This window comes from Argopecten irradians, chromosome 12 (assembly GCF_041381155.1).
Source record: "Argopecten irradians isolate NY chromosome 12, Ai_NY, whole genome shotgun sequence".
Classification (NCBI taxonomy): Eukaryota; Metazoa; Mollusca; class Bivalvia; order Pectinida; family Pectinidae; genus Argopecten; species Argopecten irradians.
The window spans coordinates 3,397,156-3,418,975 of NC_091145.1; the positions used below are offsets into that span (position 1 = coordinate 3,397,156).

General features: G+C 33.4%; 1 protein-coding gene across 4 annotated transcripts in view; it reads right to left on the reverse strand.

Moving 5' to 3' along the window:
- The window catches only part of LOC138304719 (dynein axonemal heavy chain 12-like), a 46,960-nt gene that overhangs the window by 24,682 nt on the left and 458 nt on the right, over positions 1–21,820 (reverse strand). For 2 of the 4 annotated variants that reach the window (XM_069244958.1, XM_069244959.1), the window contains exons 1-27: positions 19,427–19,512; positions 18,463–18,713; positions 17,928–18,018; positions 16,186–16,212; positions 13,914–14,103; positions 13,368–13,443; positions 12,949–13,107; positions 12,410–12,493; positions 12,001–12,112; positions 11,218–11,563; positions 10,591–10,682; positions 10,003–10,384; positions 9,376–9,467; positions 8,991–9,169; positions 8,557–8,818; positions 8,070–8,276; positions 7,612–7,733; positions 6,824–7,103; positions 6,227–6,412; positions 5,527–5,727; positions 4,762–4,956; positions 3,869–4,273; positions 3,293–3,569; positions 2,313–2,638; positions 1,854–1,946; positions 908–1,300; positions 278–507 (exon numbers count right to left, since the gene is read on the reverse strand). In XM_069244958.1, the coding sequence (XP_069101059.1) occupies positions 278–507; positions 908–1,300; positions 1,854–1,946; positions 2,313–2,638; positions 3,293–3,569; positions 3,869–4,273; positions 4,762–4,956; positions 5,527–5,727; positions 6,227–6,412; positions 6,824–7,103; positions 7,612–7,733; positions 8,070–8,276; positions 8,557–8,818; positions 8,991–9,169; positions 9,376–9,467; positions 10,003–10,384; positions 10,591–10,682; positions 11,218–11,563; positions 12,001–12,112; positions 12,410–12,493; positions 12,949–13,107; positions 13,368–13,443; positions 13,914–14,103; positions 16,186–16,212; positions 17,928–18,018; positions 18,463–18,713; positions 19,427–19,432 (5,264 nt within the window). In that variant the 5' untranslated portion in view covers positions 19,433–19,512. Of the gene's footprint in view, positions 1–277; positions 508–907; positions 1,301–1,853; positions 1,947–2,312; positions 2,639–3,292; positions 3,570–3,868; positions 4,274–4,761; positions 4,957–5,526; positions 5,728–6,226; positions 6,413–6,823; positions 7,104–7,611; positions 7,734–8,069; positions 8,277–8,556; positions 8,819–8,990; positions 9,170–9,375; positions 9,468–10,002; positions 10,385–10,590; positions 10,683–11,217; positions 11,564–12,000; positions 12,113–12,409; positions 12,494–12,948; positions 13,108–13,367; positions 13,444–13,913; positions 14,104–16,185; positions 16,213–17,927; positions 18,019–18,462; positions 18,714–19,426; positions 19,513–21,820 lie in introns of those variants that run through there. The other 2 variants (XM_069244960.1, XM_069244961.1) reach the window with 2 other exon arrangements.

Below are 21,820 nucleotides of genomic sequence, written 5' to 3' on the forward strand. Positions count from 1 at the left end.
CCGGTTTTTCTCCATCTTAAACCTGGCTTTAAATGATCCTATCTGTTTTGTAATTTGTGTGCAAGATAAGAATCAATATGATTCATAAACCTTTTGGTTATTGCTACGAAAAAAAAGGACTTTAATATAAAAATTTTCGGACTTCCAAATTGTCAACAGATAATTGAAGTAATTAGAAACATTAAATCACTGATCCACTTTTTACCTGTTTAATAGAACAGGAACTTTTAAATAGATAAAATTTTTTCTGACAAGGTAATTTATATTTTCAATTTACCCGTGTCTGACGATCATCATCTCGTAAGTCTGGATGATTTTCTCCTTGAAGAAATCCACAAACTGGAGATTCTTTTTAACACAAACTGTTTTCATGGCCTCCAAAAACACCTCATAGTCCGCCTCGGGCAGGGAGAGTCCGGGGAAAAGATCGGAAATAATTCCGTTAAACAGTGGGATGTCGTGGGCCAAGAATTTTGGTAAGTTGACATCAATGATGGAACGCAACAGCTGTAAATGAAAATAAATATCTATCAAAAATCAATCTTTAAGGCAGGGATCAGTGGCCATAGCTTCAAGCTTTGTCATATGAAGTATATAAATATATAAATATATACAAGGTGGAAATAAGACAAAAATTGTTACTACTTATGGTGTACATAAAATTTACTTTCATTTAAAAATGCTAAAGCTATGAATTGAATTATAAGATATTTTGTAATAGTATATGCTTTCATGCCTTAACATTTGAAATAAACTATTTATGCCTTAGAACTAGAAGAGCTCTACAGGGGTGCATAAATTGGTATTTCTTGATAAGTTCTATTTATGACATGTGCAAAACACTTATCCCTCAAACTTTTTAAAAAATATGCAATATCTATGATCCACATTGGCTTCTAACACTTACGAGAATATCTTCATTCTCTTCTGGAAATCTTAGTTTCAGATTTCCGGCGGCAGATAGCACAGCTTTGACGGCACGCATTCCGTAATCGTAGTGAAACTGTGAGGACAGCTGCTCAGAGCACAGTCTGTATACAGTCACAATCTTCACTGACAAGTTTCTGGCGTTCTGGAATCCGAATGAGTAAAGGGAAATCTCAGCAATCATAGCGTAATCCGGCACCATCATAGCCACGGTTCGGAAAAGAACCTTGAGATTGTCAGGAAGTTCTGAGCGTCCAGCATAACCAGGGTTCATGGTGATGCACACGTAACAGTTCGGATTGAGGTTTAGTTCTGTGCCCTCAAACACGAACATATCCACGTGAGCTTGGACAGCACGGATGATGCACAAAATCTGAAATAAATCAAGAGTCATTAAATATTTGATAATGAATTTTTGGGATCTCCCTGTTTTCTACAATTGTAATATCATTTAATAGTCAATTTGTATGAGAAAATTATCCTGTTTTAGATTTTAGATGTTACCCTAAAAAAGCAATGGTTCTTATCAAAGAGCAGATAACTCCAAATAATAAATAAAACCCATTTATAACAAATATTCGTAAATTTGGTTTTATTAGTTTAACGTCCTATTTACAGCCAAGGTCACCCGGAGAAAAACCACCGACCAGCGGTCAGTACCTTGCAAATGCCTCACATGGGATTTGAACTCGCAATCCAGAGGTGGAGGGCTTGTGGTAATATGTCTAGACATCTTAACCACTTAGCCACCGTGGCCCCTTCGTAAATTATTAACAAAGAACTGATATAAGCCAAAACTTGGATTCATCATATCTTAAAATAAAATTGTCTGATTAACAATTATTTTAATCAATTAATTAAATTAATCAATTTTCATTATCATAAATTAACAATATTTTCCACCAGAACTTCGAAGAGTCACCCACCTGTTGGGCAATGACAGACAACACTTCAAGATCAATACGGTTGAATTCGTCAAAACAGGCCCAGGCTCCTGCTGCAGCCAATCCTTTGAAAAACTGAAATTAAAGTTGATATAGCAGTATAAAGATTTTGTTTTGCTATTAAATAATTTGATGTAGATGTATTTCATGAGGCTGATTATTTTTAGAATGAACATTGTATTGAGTTGATGCAGTGTTGCTGATCAGTAAATAAGTATGAAACTATTTTGAATCATTAATATGACAAAAAAAAAAAAATTTAATTAGCAAGAAAACTACTTAAGAAAAAAACTGTTACATGACTATGAAAGATGTAGATTTACCTGAAGCAAAAAATCTTTTACAAGTACCAGGTAGTTTTGTAATTTTACACTTAATTCTATTTTATACTTAAAAATCAAAATATCAGACAAAAGAGCAGACGTCACTTAGCACACAAACCTTGCCCATGGCGATGTAGTCAAGACCGTCAGAGCAGTTGAACACGACACACTGCACGGCAAGGGCCTTAGCAAGATCCTTGGTAGTCTCAGTCTTTCCGGTACCGGCTGGCCCCTCGGGAGCCCCGTTGAGGTTAAGGTGGAATGCCCCTACTAGAGTACGGTAGCATCTGTCAGTGAGGGGTGTGATGACAAGACGTCCGGTATTACCGAGGTATTCGTAGGCGTACTTGACGGTAGCGTTGGTGATCCTCACTCTCATATTCTCCTCCTCCCAGTAGTAACGTAACTGGGCTAGCCAGTTAAAATCGTTTTCTGACGAAACACCTGAAAAATAGCAAACATATTATTTATTATTTTATTAACTAACTGTATTATTTCATGAATGCTAAAACATCTCACAATGGTTTATTTGAAACAGGCTTCTATCTCTTTTAAGTTCATTAGTTTCCATTTCATCAATAAAGTGAATTTTAAAGATATCGATTGTGAAAAGTTTTTACCAATTTTTTAATGTGATACAATAAAGAGTAAATGATTTTTAAACTCATAATGAGGAAAAACGGTATAAAGCTAGTATATTAATAATCCGAAATAAAAGGCCAAAATAAATTCAAAGTAAAATCAAAATCATTTCTATGGAATATATATTCAGCCACTATAGGGCCTTCTTCAGTCCGAAATAACGTGTTCGTCTACATGTTTGTTTACATCTATTGTGTGCAGGTACAAAATGTCTCGGCCCGTTTGATGTATACGGCGGGTTATTTCGACCCAACATGCTATGTGCACTTAATTTTTAACTAGATTTCTATTAAAATACAGTAGAGTGAAAGGTTTTTTTATCGCATTTTAATTGAATACAGTAATGTAAATGGATATCTGTATTTTTTCTTTACCAGTGGAATTTTCACTAGTGTAGTTAATTACAAAATTTATGATCTTGAGAACTATTTGCTATTTTTAAATACATGTACGTACCTTTTTCTGCCATCTCCAGAACAGAGTCACGAGCGTGGACATCAATGACGACAAGAGCTCCGAGTGACGTTCGGATCTGTTTAGAAAGTTTTCCTCTCACGAGAATGACAATGTCATTGAGTTGTTTCTGTAGCTGGTTCCAGTAATCTTTGAGTCCCTCGGGACCTCCTGGGATAGCATCATGCACTTCACGTGTCCAGTATGCCTGGGAGGCACATAGTACGATCTGGCCCGGCCATTCTCTCACCCAGTCAACACGGGCGTCATTAGCATAAGCCTGTCGCAAAACGATACAAACAGATAATAAAGTATTGTGTAAACTATAAAGGAATTTAAGTATAATTTCAACACTTACATTTTTACGGAATAACTTTTTCAACTTTAAGAAGAAAATCTTTCCATGATTGAAGTCTATTTTGAAATTTTAGACCCTGACTGCATTCTTTGAATGAAAAACAGTTTTATAATTCTCAATAATCAAGTAAAATAGATAGTGACTTCTTTTTATTCAATTTGTGGATAGTGTACATTTACAGCCAATGAAAGTAACAAGCATGATATGTAGATAGGACTTACCACCATAGCATCGGCACAAACAGCACGGATTGATTTCAGCATGAACTCTTCCACTTGGAGAAGCCATTTTTCCACAGCCCCTCTAGCCTCACTTGTTGAGATGGACTGAACAAGCTGAATTTTCTCGCCCTCAGAACTGAACAAGGCATGAATGTCAAGTTTACTGTCAAATTCAAGTTTGGCAATACCCTCAAAGCATTTCTTAAGGTGAGGCTGTACACGCATGGGGTCTTTGGTTTCGGATAAAATTTCCAACATTTCGTCGTTGGAGAGAAAGAAGAATCTTGGGAAGAAGAGTCGTTTCTTCTCCAGGTAGGCATTAAGACCCTTGTTGATTTTGTCCAGAAGGCCATTGCTGTCAATCAACTTTTCCAGGAGTCCTGGCAGGTTTGTAGCAACAAGGACCTAAAGTATAAAAAAAATTCAATTTTAGATACGTAGATTTTCAACCATGATAAAACTAAGCAAAAGAAAACATAATTAAGATAAAACTTTTATCCAGTTAATAAAGTTCAAATAAACAATATCATATATGAGTTGCTTTATTTGATTAGTGGAGTGATAGGCCAGAAGAAAATGGTCAGCTATGGAATAACATCTTTGTCTGTGGCTTAATAAGTATTGTTTAATATTGCAGGGGAACATGTTTAGTGTGCCTTTAAAGTGTATTCCGAATTTGCATATTGCAGAGTTATCTGCAGTTGCGGGTAGGTATTGCGACGTCATACGATTCGGAGAAAACGGCGCGAATTACGCTCAGAAAAATAATGACGTAACAATTGATACCTATCCGCAAGGGAGCTAACTCTGTAATATGCAAAGACGGAATAGATATTAACTTGATTATAAATACATCGAAATCTAATTCCTTCGTAATAGTGTAAAACTCTTACCTTAGGATCTTTACATGTGTGCTTCATTATGTCCTTCCAGTTTTTGTCGACGATCGTGAAGAGTCGTCCTTCTTCTGGCATCTGACTCATGATGTCTTCAGACGAGAAGATCGGCTCCAGGTAGAGCCACTGAGCCTGGACCTTGAGCCACTCATCCGTGGTATCCTGGATACGGATCAGTCGTTCCTCCCACTCCTAAAAACCAGCCAATAAATTTATTGTTATTTCCGTACAATTTGTTAATATTCTATTTTTCAATTTTTTCTGTTCAGAACATACTATAACCATTTAACATGGAAAGACAAATTTTTCAAATATTAGATTTAATATATATGGACTATCTTTAATAGGATTTGTATGGATTCTGTTCTTTATTTAAATTTTGATACTATCCGTTCAAATAAATTTGAACATAGATAATTTCACAAAATTCCATGATCTGAAAATAATTCTTGAAATTTACAAAGAAAGTATAAAAGAAATTTATAGACTCCATCATATTAAGACTTAAACAGGCACTTGCAAGAGCTAAATAAGATTCAAACCCTTTGTAAATTAAGCAAGATCCATTAATTTCTCTTGAAATGTTCTTGAAATGTGCTATACAAGATCCATTAATTTCTCTTGAAAAGTTCTATACAAGATCCATTAATTTCTCTTGAAAAGTTCTATACAAGATCCATTAATTTCTCTTGAAATGTTCTATAAAAGATCCATTAACTTGAAAAGTTTACATGTCGATGTCATATACTGCTGCAGACTAACCTTGATTTCTTTTTCGAATGGTTTGATGAATGGTGAGCCTCTCATAGTTTGTGTCTTGACAATCTGATCATCAAGAATCGTCTGAATATCATCAACGGAGGATAGGATACTGATACCAGTATCACGATAGGGGATGAGATTGAAGTCGACGGCATCCCAATCATCCATCATCTTCACCATAGCTTTCTCCAAGGAGTGTTCCTATTCAAGTAAAAAAATGCTTTATTTATAATCTCTATCCAAAGTTTAAGTATAAATGTTAAGACTTGCTTTCAGTTATTCATGACTTTGTTCAAATGGATTACAAGGACCAGGTATATCAGAAAAAGTTTATTTGAAAAAAATTATTGTGTCACATTTAATTTTTGACCTTAAAGTTTTAACCTGGAGATATTTCAAAGTTATGAAATTAGTTATTAGAAATGAATTTTATCACATGATTTAATAGTAAACTCTTATGTGTGGAAATCTTGTTCAAAAGCCTTTGCACATTACAGAGTTACCTCCCTTGCAGTAAGGTCTCCATTATGACATTATCATGTTGTGAGCGAAATTCACTTTGTTTTCTCTGAAAAGTACGATGCAGCGCTCAAAAATACACAAGGTCACAATTGATACTTACCTGTAAGGGCAGATAACTCTGTAATATGCAAATACAGAATACCTGTTACTAAGATAGATGTAATTAAATGTAGCTTACCTTTGTGGCAGCAGCGCTGATACCTTCAAACATCTCCATATGAGCGTCGAGCTCTAACTTAAGAACTTTCCTGAGTGTTGTTCCAGAGTTGGGAGTTAGATCAAATCCAGCAATGTCAGACATATTTTTCCAGTGACGAGCCCTCATTCCTCTGTTACACATGATTCCAATCACTGGGATTACTTCCTGAAAAGTTAAAAAATAAAACCCATGTTATGAAAAGATGTAGGGACACAAGAAAACATTTGTGACTTAAACAAGCATTCTGAGTTATAATTCCTAAAGCAATAGACGTCCCCTGCCAATCACCACATCTAGTTCACCGACCTTAAACTTATTTTAGTAACAACAACCTTTGCAGTTGACCTTTTGACCCCAAATTCATCCCCAAGCTATGTCACTTTTACCCTTGTATGATGTTTTGATGAATTCCATTACCGGTAATCTGTACTCAAGTTATCGCCTGGAAAACAATATCTTGTAAGACAGACGGAGATAAACACTACAGTCCCCTCAAGATTCACTTTGAGAGGACTAATAAGTTTAACAAACATAATCTAAGCTTAAGACATCCTCTTGATGAATGAACTTGTTCACCTTGAAGTCCCTCATGCTGTCCATGACGTTGGTACACACTGACACAGCCTGTGGTGGGTGTAAAACCTCGTCTTGATCCTCTGGTTTTATTTCCTCGCCGCTCTCCTCTGCACCTCGTCGACGTTTCTTCCTGTCACGGTTACGATCGTCAACCTCGATTTGAAGCTTCTTCATGCGAGTGTTAAACACTTTCTGTATCTTGTACAATTCTCTGTTGTACTCATCGACCTCAGCATCCACAGCTTCAGAATCGAGATCGAGGAAAGAACCGTCCATCCATCTGTACACAAATAATGATAATGTAAATAAATATTGATAGGTCTAGCACAAATGATTCAGCCTTTCAGCTGTTGATTTATCGGGTAATCAAATATATAAAGAAAATGTTTATAAAATTTGTAGCCATTTTCTTTAGCAATTTTAAAACATATGAAATAAGATTCTTTGAGGACATGTACAACTGATTAGAGCAATTTAATTCAACTAATTCAAACAAGGTAATTCTGTCTTTCCAATTATATCTGTTATAATTATATTATTATTATCTGTCTTTGCAGGTATACATGTCTATATATTGTAGCTTTTGAGTGAAAATTATGTCTTTCTCTCTGGAAAATATATATATATTCAGAAGTATATAATGTATAAATCAATACTATCCATCAAGGGCAGATAACTCTGTCATCTGCAGAGGTAGAGATGACCATAGAGCCAAAGCAATGTTTGATCACTACTTTATAACTGGTCAAAGTCTTCCTAATTATAGATGATAATTACTACAAACTTACTTTTTCTCTGCTTTCTGCCATCGCAGTACAACATTGAACAGCCTCTGGAATGGGTCCACGGCCGCGGTGATGTCCTCAACATCGGGGTACGTGGATACTGGGTACTTAAACAGAAGCTCCTCCTGTAAAACAAAGTTATCTCCCCTTTAAATTCGTTCAAAACTCATAGTAAAATGTTGTCAGAAAAGTATCTTTTCTAGAAAAACTTTTGTCTGCACAACTGGAAGTACAATGTAGTTAATGACTTGCCCTCAAAAGTTTTCAAGAAAACGTCTCTGAATTATTTTTATAAAGACTCTTAAAGTTTTCCAAGCTAAAAGATATATCAATGCAATCTGGAGCCAAAGTGCAACAAACTGCCATATATGTATACATTCAAAACATGTTTTGCTGAATTCTTTCTCCAATTTCAATCATAGAGAAAAGAGTTAAACTGAAGGTTGTACTGAATATCTTGCCTTATTGATCCATGTTATCTGCTCAGTGACGTCTGCCAGACGTTTCTGTACCAGGCGGACATCTTGGACATACTGTTGCATCATGTCCAGCTCTCCATAGTCGTTGAATTCGTCAACACGCTGGCGTAATTTCTCCAACTCAAGAATCACCTTCTCTCGTTTTTCCAGCAGCTGTTTCTCCCCGCTGACCTTTGACTTCTCTACAAGCTGTGTAAGAGTTTTACATTCGTGAGAACAAGGTCATCCATATTTATGAGTAAGTATACAGGTCAAAGTTCAAGCAAAATATTGCAGGAAAAAAAAGTAATTTTTTTTTTAAATGAATGAAGTTCCAAACACTATAACACACAAGTCAAACATTAACATTTGTAATAAAAAATAATTTTTTTTTTTTTTTTTTTTTGAGGTATTTTGTTTGTTTTTACTTTTTGAAATGACAGAATATTTGGAAGTTAGAGGGAACTGTAGAACTATGTTTCCGACTTACATCGTCATGGTCATCAAACACAGGGTTGATTCGTTTTGGCCAGGTGAGAACCTCACAGTTAAGGTTGATATCCTCAGGAGGAAACATGTAAACGTCTATAAGATACGCCAGACGGTGTTTAGAGTCGGCGATCCGCGTGTTCAGATCCACCATCCCCACAGTTCTGGCATTTCCGATGAAGGTCATCATATCCATGAGCTGTTCTGTAGTCTCAGGGTCCTGTAGGGCACGATCTCTCATTGTCGTGAACTCCTGGCAAATACTGGAAACAAAATAGTTTGATCTCTTTACAAATCCAGAACAATATCTATAAAAGTTGATTGTTTGGTAGGATTATGTTCATAACCACGATTTTATGCCATTAAAATATTTGTTACAAGCACAATTAAATGAACCAATCATAAACCTGAAACAAAAACACCAAGTATACAGACCTCTTATTTTCCTGTCGATGATCATCTGACACCTTTCTCAGAAGTTCATCGGCCAATCCTCTGGCAGCTTCGGCCAGACCACGTTTGAGATCTTCACAATCGAGACGAATCATATCAAAGTGTTCAATACTCGGCAAACCCATGATTTCCCTCGCAACATCTCGGTATTTCTCAATTTGCTGAATCGAAAAAAAGTTATATTTTCAAAGAAACATGAAATTTTAAATAGAACAGTTCAAACATCTCTGTTAATCTCTTAGCATGTTCAGATGGATTTGAATTTGAGAAAGAAACAAATTTCACACCCTTTGAGACAGGCTAATGTGTTACTGCAACAAGATCAGGAATTACTTTTTATGTAAAATACACAGTATCAAATACAAACCACTTGGTATTCAGCAAATGTATGTTCATGTTTCACATATTCATGGATTTCAGCTAGGGCCTCTCCATTCACAATGTAGTCATATCTCTGAACTGAAACACAAAAGCACAAATTAGCTTCCTATGTATATATACATTTAGCTAGAATCAAGTTAAAATTAGCTCCCTTTTATTAAAAAGTAGCTCCCTTTATACTTTTAGCTAGAACACATTAAAAGTTAGCTCCCTTTTTTTTAAAATTAACTCACTTTATAACCTACTTTTAGCTAGAATCTGTTTTATCAATCAGTTTTATCTTTAAAATGCTTCATAGAGAAAAAACATACAGCTGAACTTTGTTAACGGTTTAATTTAAAAACTTTGTTAACTTTGAACTTTATCATCAATTCTAACCAAATAAAAGACATTTACTGTAAAACAACTCAAAATTTATCTTATCGAATTGATATCTTTTCAATTTTTGCACGATTCAATTCAAAGCTATTTTCATTTGGTTATAAATCCGTGAAATTTGATCTCTGCGAAAAAATTTTGAAACAGAAATCAGAAATCGTAGTTACAACAAAAGAAAGTTGGTTTACAGGTAAACATCAAGAGTTCTGCCAATTCCCTATTTTTGATGACTTACCAAATGACTCGAGATGTGCTTGTGGGGCTTCAAAGTTCAACTTCACTGCCTCCGCCAGTTTCTTGTTCGCGTTATCCAGAATGTGTTTGGCGATTGTGACGTCTGTGTGGTTGACGGTGCTGCCCCCTGCCAGCCACGATTGGACCGTCGGAACCTGTTGCATAGTTTTACATATTTGCTTGACCACAAACAGAACGGTTTCCTCTAAATCTTCCTTGGGTGGATCATCCGACACCTTCCTGAGAAGTTCATCTGCCAATCCTCTGGCAGCTTCGGCCAGACCGCGCTTGAGATCTTCACAATCGAGACGAATCATATCAAAGTGTTCAATACTCGGCAAACCCATGATTTCCCTCGCAACATCTCGGTATTTCTCAATTTGCTGAATCGAAAAAAAGTTATATTTTCAAAGAAACATGAAATTTTAAATAGAACAGTTCAAACATCTCTGTTAATCTCTTAGCATGTTCAGATGGAATTGAATTTGAGAAAGAAACAAATTTTACACCCTTTGTGACAGGCTAATGTGTTACTGCAACAAGATCAGGAATTACTTTTTATGTAAAATACACAGTATCAAATACAAACCACTTGGTATTCAGCAAATGTATGTTCATGTTTCACATATTCATGGATTTCAGCTAGGGCCTCTCCATTCACAATGTAGTCATATCTCTGAACTGAAAGAATAAAGCACAAATTAGCTTCCTATGTATATATACATTTAGCTAGAATCAAGTTAAAATTAGCTCCCTTTTATTAAAAAGTAGCTCCCTTTATACTTTTAGCTAGAACACATTAAAAGTTAGCTCCCTTTTTTTTAAAATTAACTCACTTTATAACCTACTTTTAGCTAGAATCTGTTTTATCAATCAGTTTCATTTTTAAAATGCTTCAAAGAGAAAAACATACAGCTGAACTTTGTTAACTGTTTAATTTAAAAACTTTGTTAACTTTGAACTTTATCATCAATTCTAACCAAATAAAAGACATTTACTGTAAAACAACTCAAAATTTATCTTATCGAATTGATATCTTTTCAATTTTTGCACGATTCAATTCAAAGCTATTTTCATTTGGTTATAAATCCGTGAAATTTGATCTCTGCGAAAAAATTTTGAAACAGAAATCACAAAATTTAGTAACCGCAAAAGAAAGTTAGTTTACAGGTAAACATCAAGAGTTCTGCTGATTCGCTATTTTTAGATGGCTTACCAAATGACTCGAGATGTGCTTGTGGGGCTTCAAAGTTCAACTTCACTGCCTCCGCCAGTTTCTTGTTCGCGTTATCCAGAATGTGTTTGGCGATTGTGACGTCTGTGTGGTTGACGGTGCTGCCCCCTGCCAGCCACGATTGGACCGTCGGAACCTGTTGCATAGTTTTACATATTTGTTTGACCACAAACAGAACGGTTTCCTCTAAATCTTCCTTGGGTGGATAAAACTGCATCTTCTGGTCATCAAATGTCAGCTCCATTTTCATTTGCGGGAGATGGGCTTTGTCATTTGGATCGAATAGATCCACAAAAGCCTGGATGGTACGCTCCAATAGACATTTTAGCTGAAAGAAAAACATTACATATGTATAAAAAAAAATTTTACACTAAAATTGTGACAAAGTGATAAAATTAAAAATATGTAGTCACAGTGACCTGTTACTTAATGATATACTAGCTCTAAAAATTTTCATATCATTTATCAGCAAAGAAGATAATAAGAAAAGAAAAAAATATATCAGATCTAATTTCAGACAATTAAAATTTACATTGATAATTCTTAGGCAATTGCTTAGTTACAAATTTATTTTCATAAATTTAATATGTCAGTTGAAAGTGCAAGCATGATTTCACATCAAAGAAAAAATAACTGAATTTTGAGGAAAATGGCTGAAAACACCAAAAGACATTTTTAACCTACAATATTTCTAGATATCAAAATAAAAATAGGTAATTTCAGCTAAATCCTGTCTGTCAGATAGCCACAAGAGTTATGCTATACCTGATTAGAGATGAGAGTTGTCACGCTGCTGTAAAAGGAATCAGTTTTCTCTGCCTTCGGAGGCACAAACGTAACTTTGTCCGCAAACACGTTGATTATGGTTGGAAACCAGCTGTAAAAATTCATGCCATGGATTGCTATCAGCAATGATTGAATATGACATCTGTTTGAGGTTTAAGTCCGTCATTTGACACTTGTAATTTCATTGAAATGAAAAAGATGAAAAAAAAATTGTCCATATTAAAATATTTTTTTTATTACTTCATTTTTTTTAAATGCAAAAAAAAAATTAACATAATATAAACACCCCTAAAGTTTCATGATGAACCTTTCCATTCTAAAAATCAGAAGAGTTCAAGTGTGTCTTTAGGGACGAATGTATTTGCTAGTCAATAAATGTCTCAATTACCTGTGCATTAGTTTGTCCTCCATTTTCTCAAGGTCGAGTTGGATGTTATTTTTCATTGATTCAAACTCAATAGCTCCACGTGCTCTGAAAATAGAAGTGAAATGACAACATCTAAATAGCTCTCAGTCTAATAGAAATTTACTAAAGGGAGATGAATAAAATACTCAAATTTACCGATATATAATTCTATCAAAGGGAGATAATTGAAATACTCCAAATTTACCGATATGTAACTCGATCAAAGGGAGATAAATGAAATATTCCAAAATTACTAATACTGTATGTTACTCCATCAAAGGGAGATAAATGAATAACTCCAAATTTATGAACACATAACTTGATCAAAGGAAGATAAATGCAGTTCTACAGAATCACTCAATCAAAGGGAGATAATTAAAATACTCCAGTTCTATCAATGAACAAATCTACCAGCAGGAGATACAGTAATGTAAATATTTTCCTGTATGAACCAAACTAAGATCAGAAGTTTGCATTAAGTAAAATTCTTGAAAAAAAATTGAAAGAAAAAAACTAGTTACCTCATATTGGAACAGTCCACAAGGATGAGATTTCCGAGGGTGGTCTGGCACATATTTAGGACGGTCTGCATAGAGGGGTGCAGGGTGTGTAGGTTCTCCAAGATCGACTCTTTTGATTGGATATAGCTTTCATGCCAAGGACGTGAAAAGTCAAGTCCACTGCAAGTAAAAGCACTCTATGAAGACATTCAGAACATTATCTACATTTCAATAAATAATATTGTAAGAAACAGAACAAGAACACTAGCACTATTTTAATATTGTTGAAACTATGATACTAGCTGTCTTAAAGGTTGTGTCAAATTAGTTCTCGGTAAAATTTTGTTGTATTTTAAACTGGCTGTTTCTCTAGGTTTAGGTTTTTATCTATGTTGTCCGACAAAATGTGTTCTATGGCAGACATTCTTTTTCAAACTGACCTTGGTTCCTGTGGTGGAGGTCCGGCCTCTTCATTGTCCAATCCCTTGACCTCAGGCTTGACCAGCACATGTTGAACTGTCAAGAAAACACAGATGATGTTGAGCTCAGTGATTGCAAAATTAAATGAGGTCAACTAAAGAAGTATTTGTTTCTGGTAACAAAAGGGTCATAAAGTAGGTCATTATTTTGATTTTCCCCCCACTTTTCATCCGTTTTCCTGCAATGAATCTTGAAATTATTCAGATTTAGACCATGGATTTGATTTTAAGTATCCTATACAGACAGAATCTTCATATTAACACCTGATTTTATGCAAAACAAATACATTTTAGTTCATAATATTTAGCTTGATGATTGACTGATAAAACGTTTTGAGCTGGGCACTAATTATCTAAAGTGGGTAGGGTTACCTGAAACAAACATTTTTGTGTGGTCTGAAAACAAAATTTCAACACCCTCAGTACAACAGTATAGGTATACCAAATTCAAAGCAAAACATTATCTACTGATGTCAATAACCTTAAACTAGTATTTTAATCATTTACCCATAGATTTTTTCATGCTGGCTTTGAAATCAACTTTGACTTCGTCGAATAGCTCCTTGATTACTTCCTTCAGCATGGCTGATTGCTGTAACCGATCTGGCACCATCTTTAGGATCTGAGCGTTCCATTCTGGCTGCATAGGGGTGACAGGTCCCGCCTCCACGCATTTCCGTAGATACTGGTAGTTTAACTAAATAGTACCAAAAAAAAAGTTAAAGATTCTTTCTAATCTTGATAGATCAATATTAAGTCACAGCCTTAAATTTCTACAGTTTTCAAAAAACTTAATATGTTACAGTGTCTTTGCTTTATAAAGTTCACTCTATGTCATAGACAGTACAAAATACAACTACATCAAATACCCTACAGAAATATTTTTTTCCTTAACGTAACATTGAACAACCATTGATTTCTTTATGTAACTTTTAATACTGCTAATAAAAAGATTGGTTATGTTTAAGACAAAAGGTTTAGAAATATCCAAGGATATGTAAATTCTGTGAAGATTTTTTTTCTAAATCAAATACTATTCATAAATTTATTTACAAAGATAAAAACAAAAGCAAACAACTTGTCAGGTGTACAGATAAGGTCAACTGAAAAAATTTGAAATGTCAAGAAATTTTTTGGTAGATATATGAAAACACCAACCAAAATTTAATTTGGAATTTACTATCCTAAACTGTGCATTGGATTTACCAGCTTTTTTCCTTGGATAATTCACACAAAAAAATCCTTATAAAAACATGTGGTACTTTAATTAGCCCAGTAAGTTAAATTTTGTATTCAGGTATATTACGTTCATGCATGTGTATTAAATGTCTGGAGTTTAGCTTGGAAGTTTGTCAAAAAAAACCCTAAAATTGGAATCTGTCCAGATACATACACTCACAGGTCTTAAAGAAGGTACTGAATGGTATATAATGTATATATGAATACATAACTCTATGTCGTTATATGATAATTATAGAAATAAACCAATCATAGTCATAATGTATTTTTTTTTTTTTTGAGATATGATTAAAGCACATAAGAAAAGAAAAAACATTATGACAGAAATTTTTGACTTAATAGTAAATAACCAATATCGACTCACAAGGGTCGATAACCCTGTAATAAACCACTTATATACCAGTCGGTTTAGTTATGTAATACAAACAAAATATATTGTGAACAAACTAATATTTTTGCGGTGACTTATAATTAATTTTGTGTTTTCATGACTGCCGGCTTTTTCTATTTTTTTTTTCAAGTCATTTAGTTCTACTTTACCTGTAATATGAAGAATTTCATGATGATCAATTTTCACGGTATTTTGTTACTTCCAAATACATGAAATTTAGTTGTACACAAAAATAAGTTGGTGAACAGTAAAATTAACACGAATTACATTCAAAGCTATATAGATAGCGCTATAGATAGTTACCACATCAGTTGAATTAGCAAAACTTACTAAAGCACACATATTAACATAGAATTATTTTGATATCAGTAGCATTACTTACATTGAGACACTACCAAGTAGAGTATAGTTAGCATTAGTTATAATGAGACACTACCAAATAAGGAAGAGTTAGCATTAGTTATAATGAGACACTACTAAATAAGGATAAGTTAGCTAGCTAGGTGATACATGTAATTAGAAATATGTGTACTACCAAATAAGGAAGAGTTAGCATTAGTTATAATGAGACACTACCTAAAAGAGATAATTAGCACTTGTGGTAAGTTGACACTTCCAAATAAGGAAAAGTTAGCTAGCTAGGTGATGCATGTAATTAGATACTACCAAATAAGGGAAGTTAAGTTACAATGAGACACTACCAAATAGAGAATAATTAGCACTGATGGTAAATTGACACTTCCAAATAAGGAAAAGTTAGCACAAGTTATAATGAGACACTACCAAATAAGGATTAATTAGTACTAGTGGGAAGTTGACACTACCATATATAAAATAGTTAGCACCATCGGTTACAAGCTACTTCCAAATATGGGAAAGGTGTAAGAGATATGTCTGAATAAGGCATAGCTAACACCAGCATAGAAAGTGATACAACCAAATAAGGCATGATCAGCAAGTTAGGAAGATAAGGCCACAGAAGGACAAATAAGTAAGATAGAAAGGTATAATTGAAGTTATTGAAGCAAGTTAGAGATGTTTTACCAAAAAAAGCTTTGATAAGCAAGATTTAAGCAAGTTAGAGAGTAACTACCATATAAGGTACTGGTAAGAGAGTTAGAGAATATGACCATATATGGTAAAACATACCCGGATCCTTCTTTCTTTGCTCATCATCTGTTGAAGGAGTTGGAAGTTTTGAATTGAGGATAATTTTAACAAAAACTTTACCTGTATGTATGAAGGACTCCATACCTTGATAGAAATACTGCTCCTTAATTAATCTAACAGTTCCTATTTTCATTTTTTTCATAAATTAAGAAAAGTGATTCAAAGGAATCAGTGTGTGACAGTACAACACAAATACACACCACGTGGTGTAATTCTGTCATTAAATATTACAGTTATCTGCCCTTGCTGGTAGGTGTCAATTGTGATTATTTTGTGAACGAAATTCACATAATTTTCCAAGAAAAATATGATGAAAACTCACAATCTCATGATGTCACAATCAATACCTACCAGCAAGGGCAGATAACTCTGTTATATTCAAATTTTATACACAATATATGTTTGTGAAGATTGTCTTATGAGATACAACCATGCATGGTGCGACAGTTTATTACAAATAACACAGCATGTTTCATTGCCCATGAATGAATTTGTTGGATTTTTGAATAAATAGATGAAAATAAAGTTTTATGTTTCAAATATTTATCGTAATCAAAATATCAAATATATTTGGTGATGAACAATCATAAAAAAAGAAAATAAAGATGTGCCATTTTTTTTTTTATATTAAATTGACAAAAATGAATTTTGAAAGATGGACATTTATCAAAATCAAATGACAAGATAAAATAAATCATGTTGGTATACGAATATCAAATATTTAAAATGAATTTGATTTTTTTTTTAATAGTTCAAGCCATACAGTAAAATTATGAATGATTTCAAAACATAATTCTATTTGTTGAACTTTAACTTAAAATTTAGATAACAAATATGAACAGACTGACAATATGTAAACAACATATATATTGACATGTGAGCACTGACCGCTCTCGGATCAATCTGTGATACACAAAATAAGAAAAACAAAATAATAAGTGTTCAATATCTTTAGGTCAACTAGTCTATACATATTGTACATATTGGATGATCTGATAGTATGCATGGATTTAATCAATTTAATAGAAAATATGGCAGGATTATTCTGCCATTTTACTTTTAGCCTCTTTGGCAAATGGTTGAATCATTTAGATCAATACTGAAAACAAAAAGAGAAAAAACTTATTATTTACTTTCTGTGCACTTAATTTCAGCATTAATTTAAAAAAAAAAAAAATATATGAAATACATGATTGATTTCCAAAGAAACCTTGATTGATGACCAAAAAACTATCCAATCTGTAATCAAAAACAATTAATTAATCCCAAGCCTGCTAATAAATCATTAATTAATCATCAACCTATTAATTAACCAGAGATTCTTCAGGCCCTGACACCAGACTATTATACTCCAACAGACAAAATTTGGTAAGCATTAGCTTCTACACAGATATTGATTTGTTGGAATATGTAAGTGAAGTTTGGGGTCAAAAGATACATAGGCTATCCTAAACCATCCTCAATCTCAAGGGGTTACTATCACTGTCATTATATCAACCCCAGGACTTATGTATAAAACCTGAAATAGGATACTTTGTTCCATCAAAAGAAATGGTTTGATCAAACAATTCTATTCTCTATCGCCGTTGAAGTTGCAAGTCACTTCATTGGTCAGGCTTTTACCTCTTGATTGTTATAGACATAGTTCAGGGGTGAATATAGCGACAGTGATAGTAACCCCTGGAGTATGAAGGATGATAATAAATGTTGAGACAACGTACCTCTTGGGGAAAGTCTGGGTCTTCCTTCCTATCTGTATCCTTCTCGTTGATATCTTTGGTTTCTTCATAAGCTTTGATGGCATCGTTGTGTCTGGAAAATGTGAGATAATTTTGTTTGTTTGTTTTGATTTTTTACTTTAAAAATTCTTCAAAACTTCATCACATGGTGAATAGGTTCAATTATCTAGATATTTAATAGTAATGAAACTAAATCTAATTGAAACAGTTTGAATTGAAATAGTTAGCATAGAAATGTTTGTAATAGTAAATGATGAATCAAACTTTAATTTTTTGGATTTATCTCCCTTGATAAGCAAGGCGACATTCTGTAGAAGCTGGTGGCTAACTAAAAAGAGAATCATCCAAACCTGCAAGATAAAGTGTGTTTCTTAAGGATGCAAACTGGTATAGTTCTGCTTTTTTTTTTAAAGAAAAAGACAAACTATCATGTAAGAAATCTTGAAAACAAGCAAAAAAAAAAAAATAAAAAAAGGATCAACAATACAAAAATATGTATAGAACAAACAAAACTTACAATATCTGCATCAGCAGTGCCTGTTTGTGATTAGCCAATCTGAAAGTCATCAGTTTACTGTTGGCGTATGGATCGTCAATTTTCATTTGTGGTTTTTTGATTGGTGGTAGTCGTGGGTAACCGTCTGGTCCGATTCCACTGAGTGGCTTACCATGACGCTTCTGACTTCTACTGACGTTTGTGTCCTCGTGTTCCATGGTCCCGTTTGCGGTACCGTTCCTTGTGGTGTGTATTCCGTTTAACGTTGCCATCTAAAAGACGTATCACGTAATTGATATAATTTATATAATAGCTTTCTTTTTTAGTGTATAAAATAACAACTGCAAAATAATAGAATTTGATCCAAAAAGTTGATATAAATACCTATACCCATTTTCACCTGTTGAAAATGGCCCAATTTACAAATTTTTCCAAAAAAAACCAAAAGACTACAAAAAAACCCAGCTGACTTTTACTTTTAAGTCAAAACTAATGGTATCACCTATGTAACTTTTGTTTAACTTCATATTTTCTAGTTTAGCTTGTTTCCAGAAACAATAGCCTGGTTAAAGTTAATTGCCTTATCCGTATCTCTATGTACAAATCAATATTTTTTATCAAATGCTCCATTTTAATTTTTATCATTGGCACCTTCAGCATTCATTTTATCAAATGAATAGGTATACGCTGGCTTATAATTAACAGTATGTTTACAAGGGACAATAAAATTATGATTTGCCAACTTCAGTGTAAGACATATTGGCCTATTTACACATACAATACAATGTACCAGTTCCTCTGCCAAATCTTACTACGTAATATATAACAAACCAAAGTTTTATAAGCTAGCTTCTATACACAATAAATATCTACCATTCAAAACAGAAAATATCAGCAATTCTAAACTTACATGAAATTTACAATACATACATGTATAACAATAAACTTTCAAATATATATGTATACAAAATCAGAAAGTGCCTACCTGCATGGTTAGAACGGATCAATCATGTAACTTGAGAGAAAAATTTTGTTCTGCCATTTTAGATGATTTAATCAGCCAGATTTGGCGGGCAGGTATGGGGTCTAACTTGGCAGACAGCCAACTTGTACAGACCTTCTTAATCATTGAATCAGCTGATTTAAACTGTATGTCATTTACACTAAACAGGTTTTTTTTTTATTTGCAGTCAAGAATGAGAAAAAAAAATTCAGATAAGCTGAAAACATTTTTGTAATTGAGAGCAGAATTCCAGCATTTTTATTTGATTTTGATAAATTACCAAAAAAATAACAACTCTAAAACATTTGAGTTATTTTGTTTTTACATTTTCACTCTTTGGAGTTTAGATAGTAATATGCAATATTCAGAAAATAATGCTAGGTAAACATCATGAAAAAAATCCAATTGTAACATTGTTTATTTGATTAAATACATTACATAATAATATTTCTGTGGTTCAGAACTTCAGATCAAATAATATCAGTAATGTATATATAATTGTTATTGAAAAATTTCTTTTAAGTTGAGTCACGTTGTCATATTATTGATTATGAAACTAACCTATACATTAGAAATATTCCCATCTAATTCTCTTCTAAACCCTAACAATTTTATTTTCTCTCAAATTTTCATTTCTTAACTTTATTTTTATTTCAATCACTAAAAAGCTTTAACAATAAAGGACCAAAAACTTATACAAATTAAAGATAGAACTAAGTTATGATCAGGTGGAACCAAGTTAAGATCAGATGGAACCAAGTTATGATCAGGTGGAACCAAGTTAAGATCAGGTGGAACCAAATTATGATCAGGTGGAACCAAGTTATGTTCAGGTGGAACAAAGTTATGATCAGGTGGAACCAAGTTATGTTCAGGTGGAACAAAGTTATAATCAGGTGGAACAAATTTATGTTCAGATTTGAACCAAACTATGATCAGGTGGAACCAAGTTATGTTCAGTTGAAACCAATTTATGTTCAGGTAGAACCAAGTTATGATCATGTGGAATCAAGTTATGATCAGGTGGAACCAATTTATGTTCAGGTGGAACGAAATTATGTTCAGGTAGAACCAAGTTATGATCAGGTGGAACCAAGTTAGTTATGTTCAGGTGGAACGAAGTTATAATCAGGTGGAACCAATTTATAATCATGTTTGAACCGAATTATGATCAGGTGGAACCAAGTTATGTTCAGGTGGAACCAAGTTATTATCATGTGGAACCAAGTTATGTTCAGGTAGAACCAAGTTATGATCAGGTGGAACCAAGTTATGTTCAGGTGGAACGAAGTTATAATCAGGTGGAACCAATTTATAATCATGTTTGAACCGAATTATGATCAGGTGGAACCAATTTATGTTCAGGTAGAACCAAGTTATGATCATGTGGAACCAAATTATCACCAGGTGGAACCAAGTTATGTTAAGGTGGAACCAAGTTATGATCAAAGCCAAATGTGTTTTAAATCTGATATTTCTTTTTAATGAATGTGAAACATAAACATTACACAATATGTCTCACATCACAAAATGACATACAATTCTATTGAGCATGATTGAGAACATATCAAGTGTGTAAAAACTTTATTGGAACTGTAAAAATTGTAAATGCTGCTGACGAATACTTCATGGTGGTGTTGTTTTGTTTATGTTGAAATATTGCATTTTATGAGATGCAAACAATTAGGTTTTTTCCCCCTCCAAAATCACGTCTACTATTCCTGCACGACTACTGGTAGGGTCTCAATACATGTCTGATATTTTTTTTTCAAAATAAACTTTTGTAAATATATCCAGATAATTTGATGAACAAATACTTTTATTTTCAAGCTGTGTGATCTAAGTAAAGTTAATACCGGGTATGTTAAGTTGAATAACTTGTATTGTATATATTTTAAGAAAAGTAATAAATTAATTTTAGGGTACTTTGTCAATGAAGATAAAATTATGAAAGTGCTATTGTCCTTAATAAATAAGGCTAAAAATAAAAGTTAGAAAGAATGATTGTGATGTCATAGTAGTCACTCAGAATTTCATAACAATTATGTGATTTCATAATTAATACTTATTGAGTTATGACATCATAAACATTACAATGTCATAGTTAAATAATAAACAGTTCATACTTTTTTTCAAAAATACGACTTCATGTTGAAATAGGACGCTTAAGAAAAATTTTTGATGTCATTTATAAAACATTATAGTCAGCATATTTAGCAACAATTTTAAGAGTTACATAAACATATATTATCTTGTACAAATTTCAAAATGTGTCATAATGGCGCACCACACCGTTATTACATGATGAGCATAGTTAGGTTATACTAGATGTATCATTAGAAGGAGTCTGTAGACCCTAGTCTATTGGACTACTAA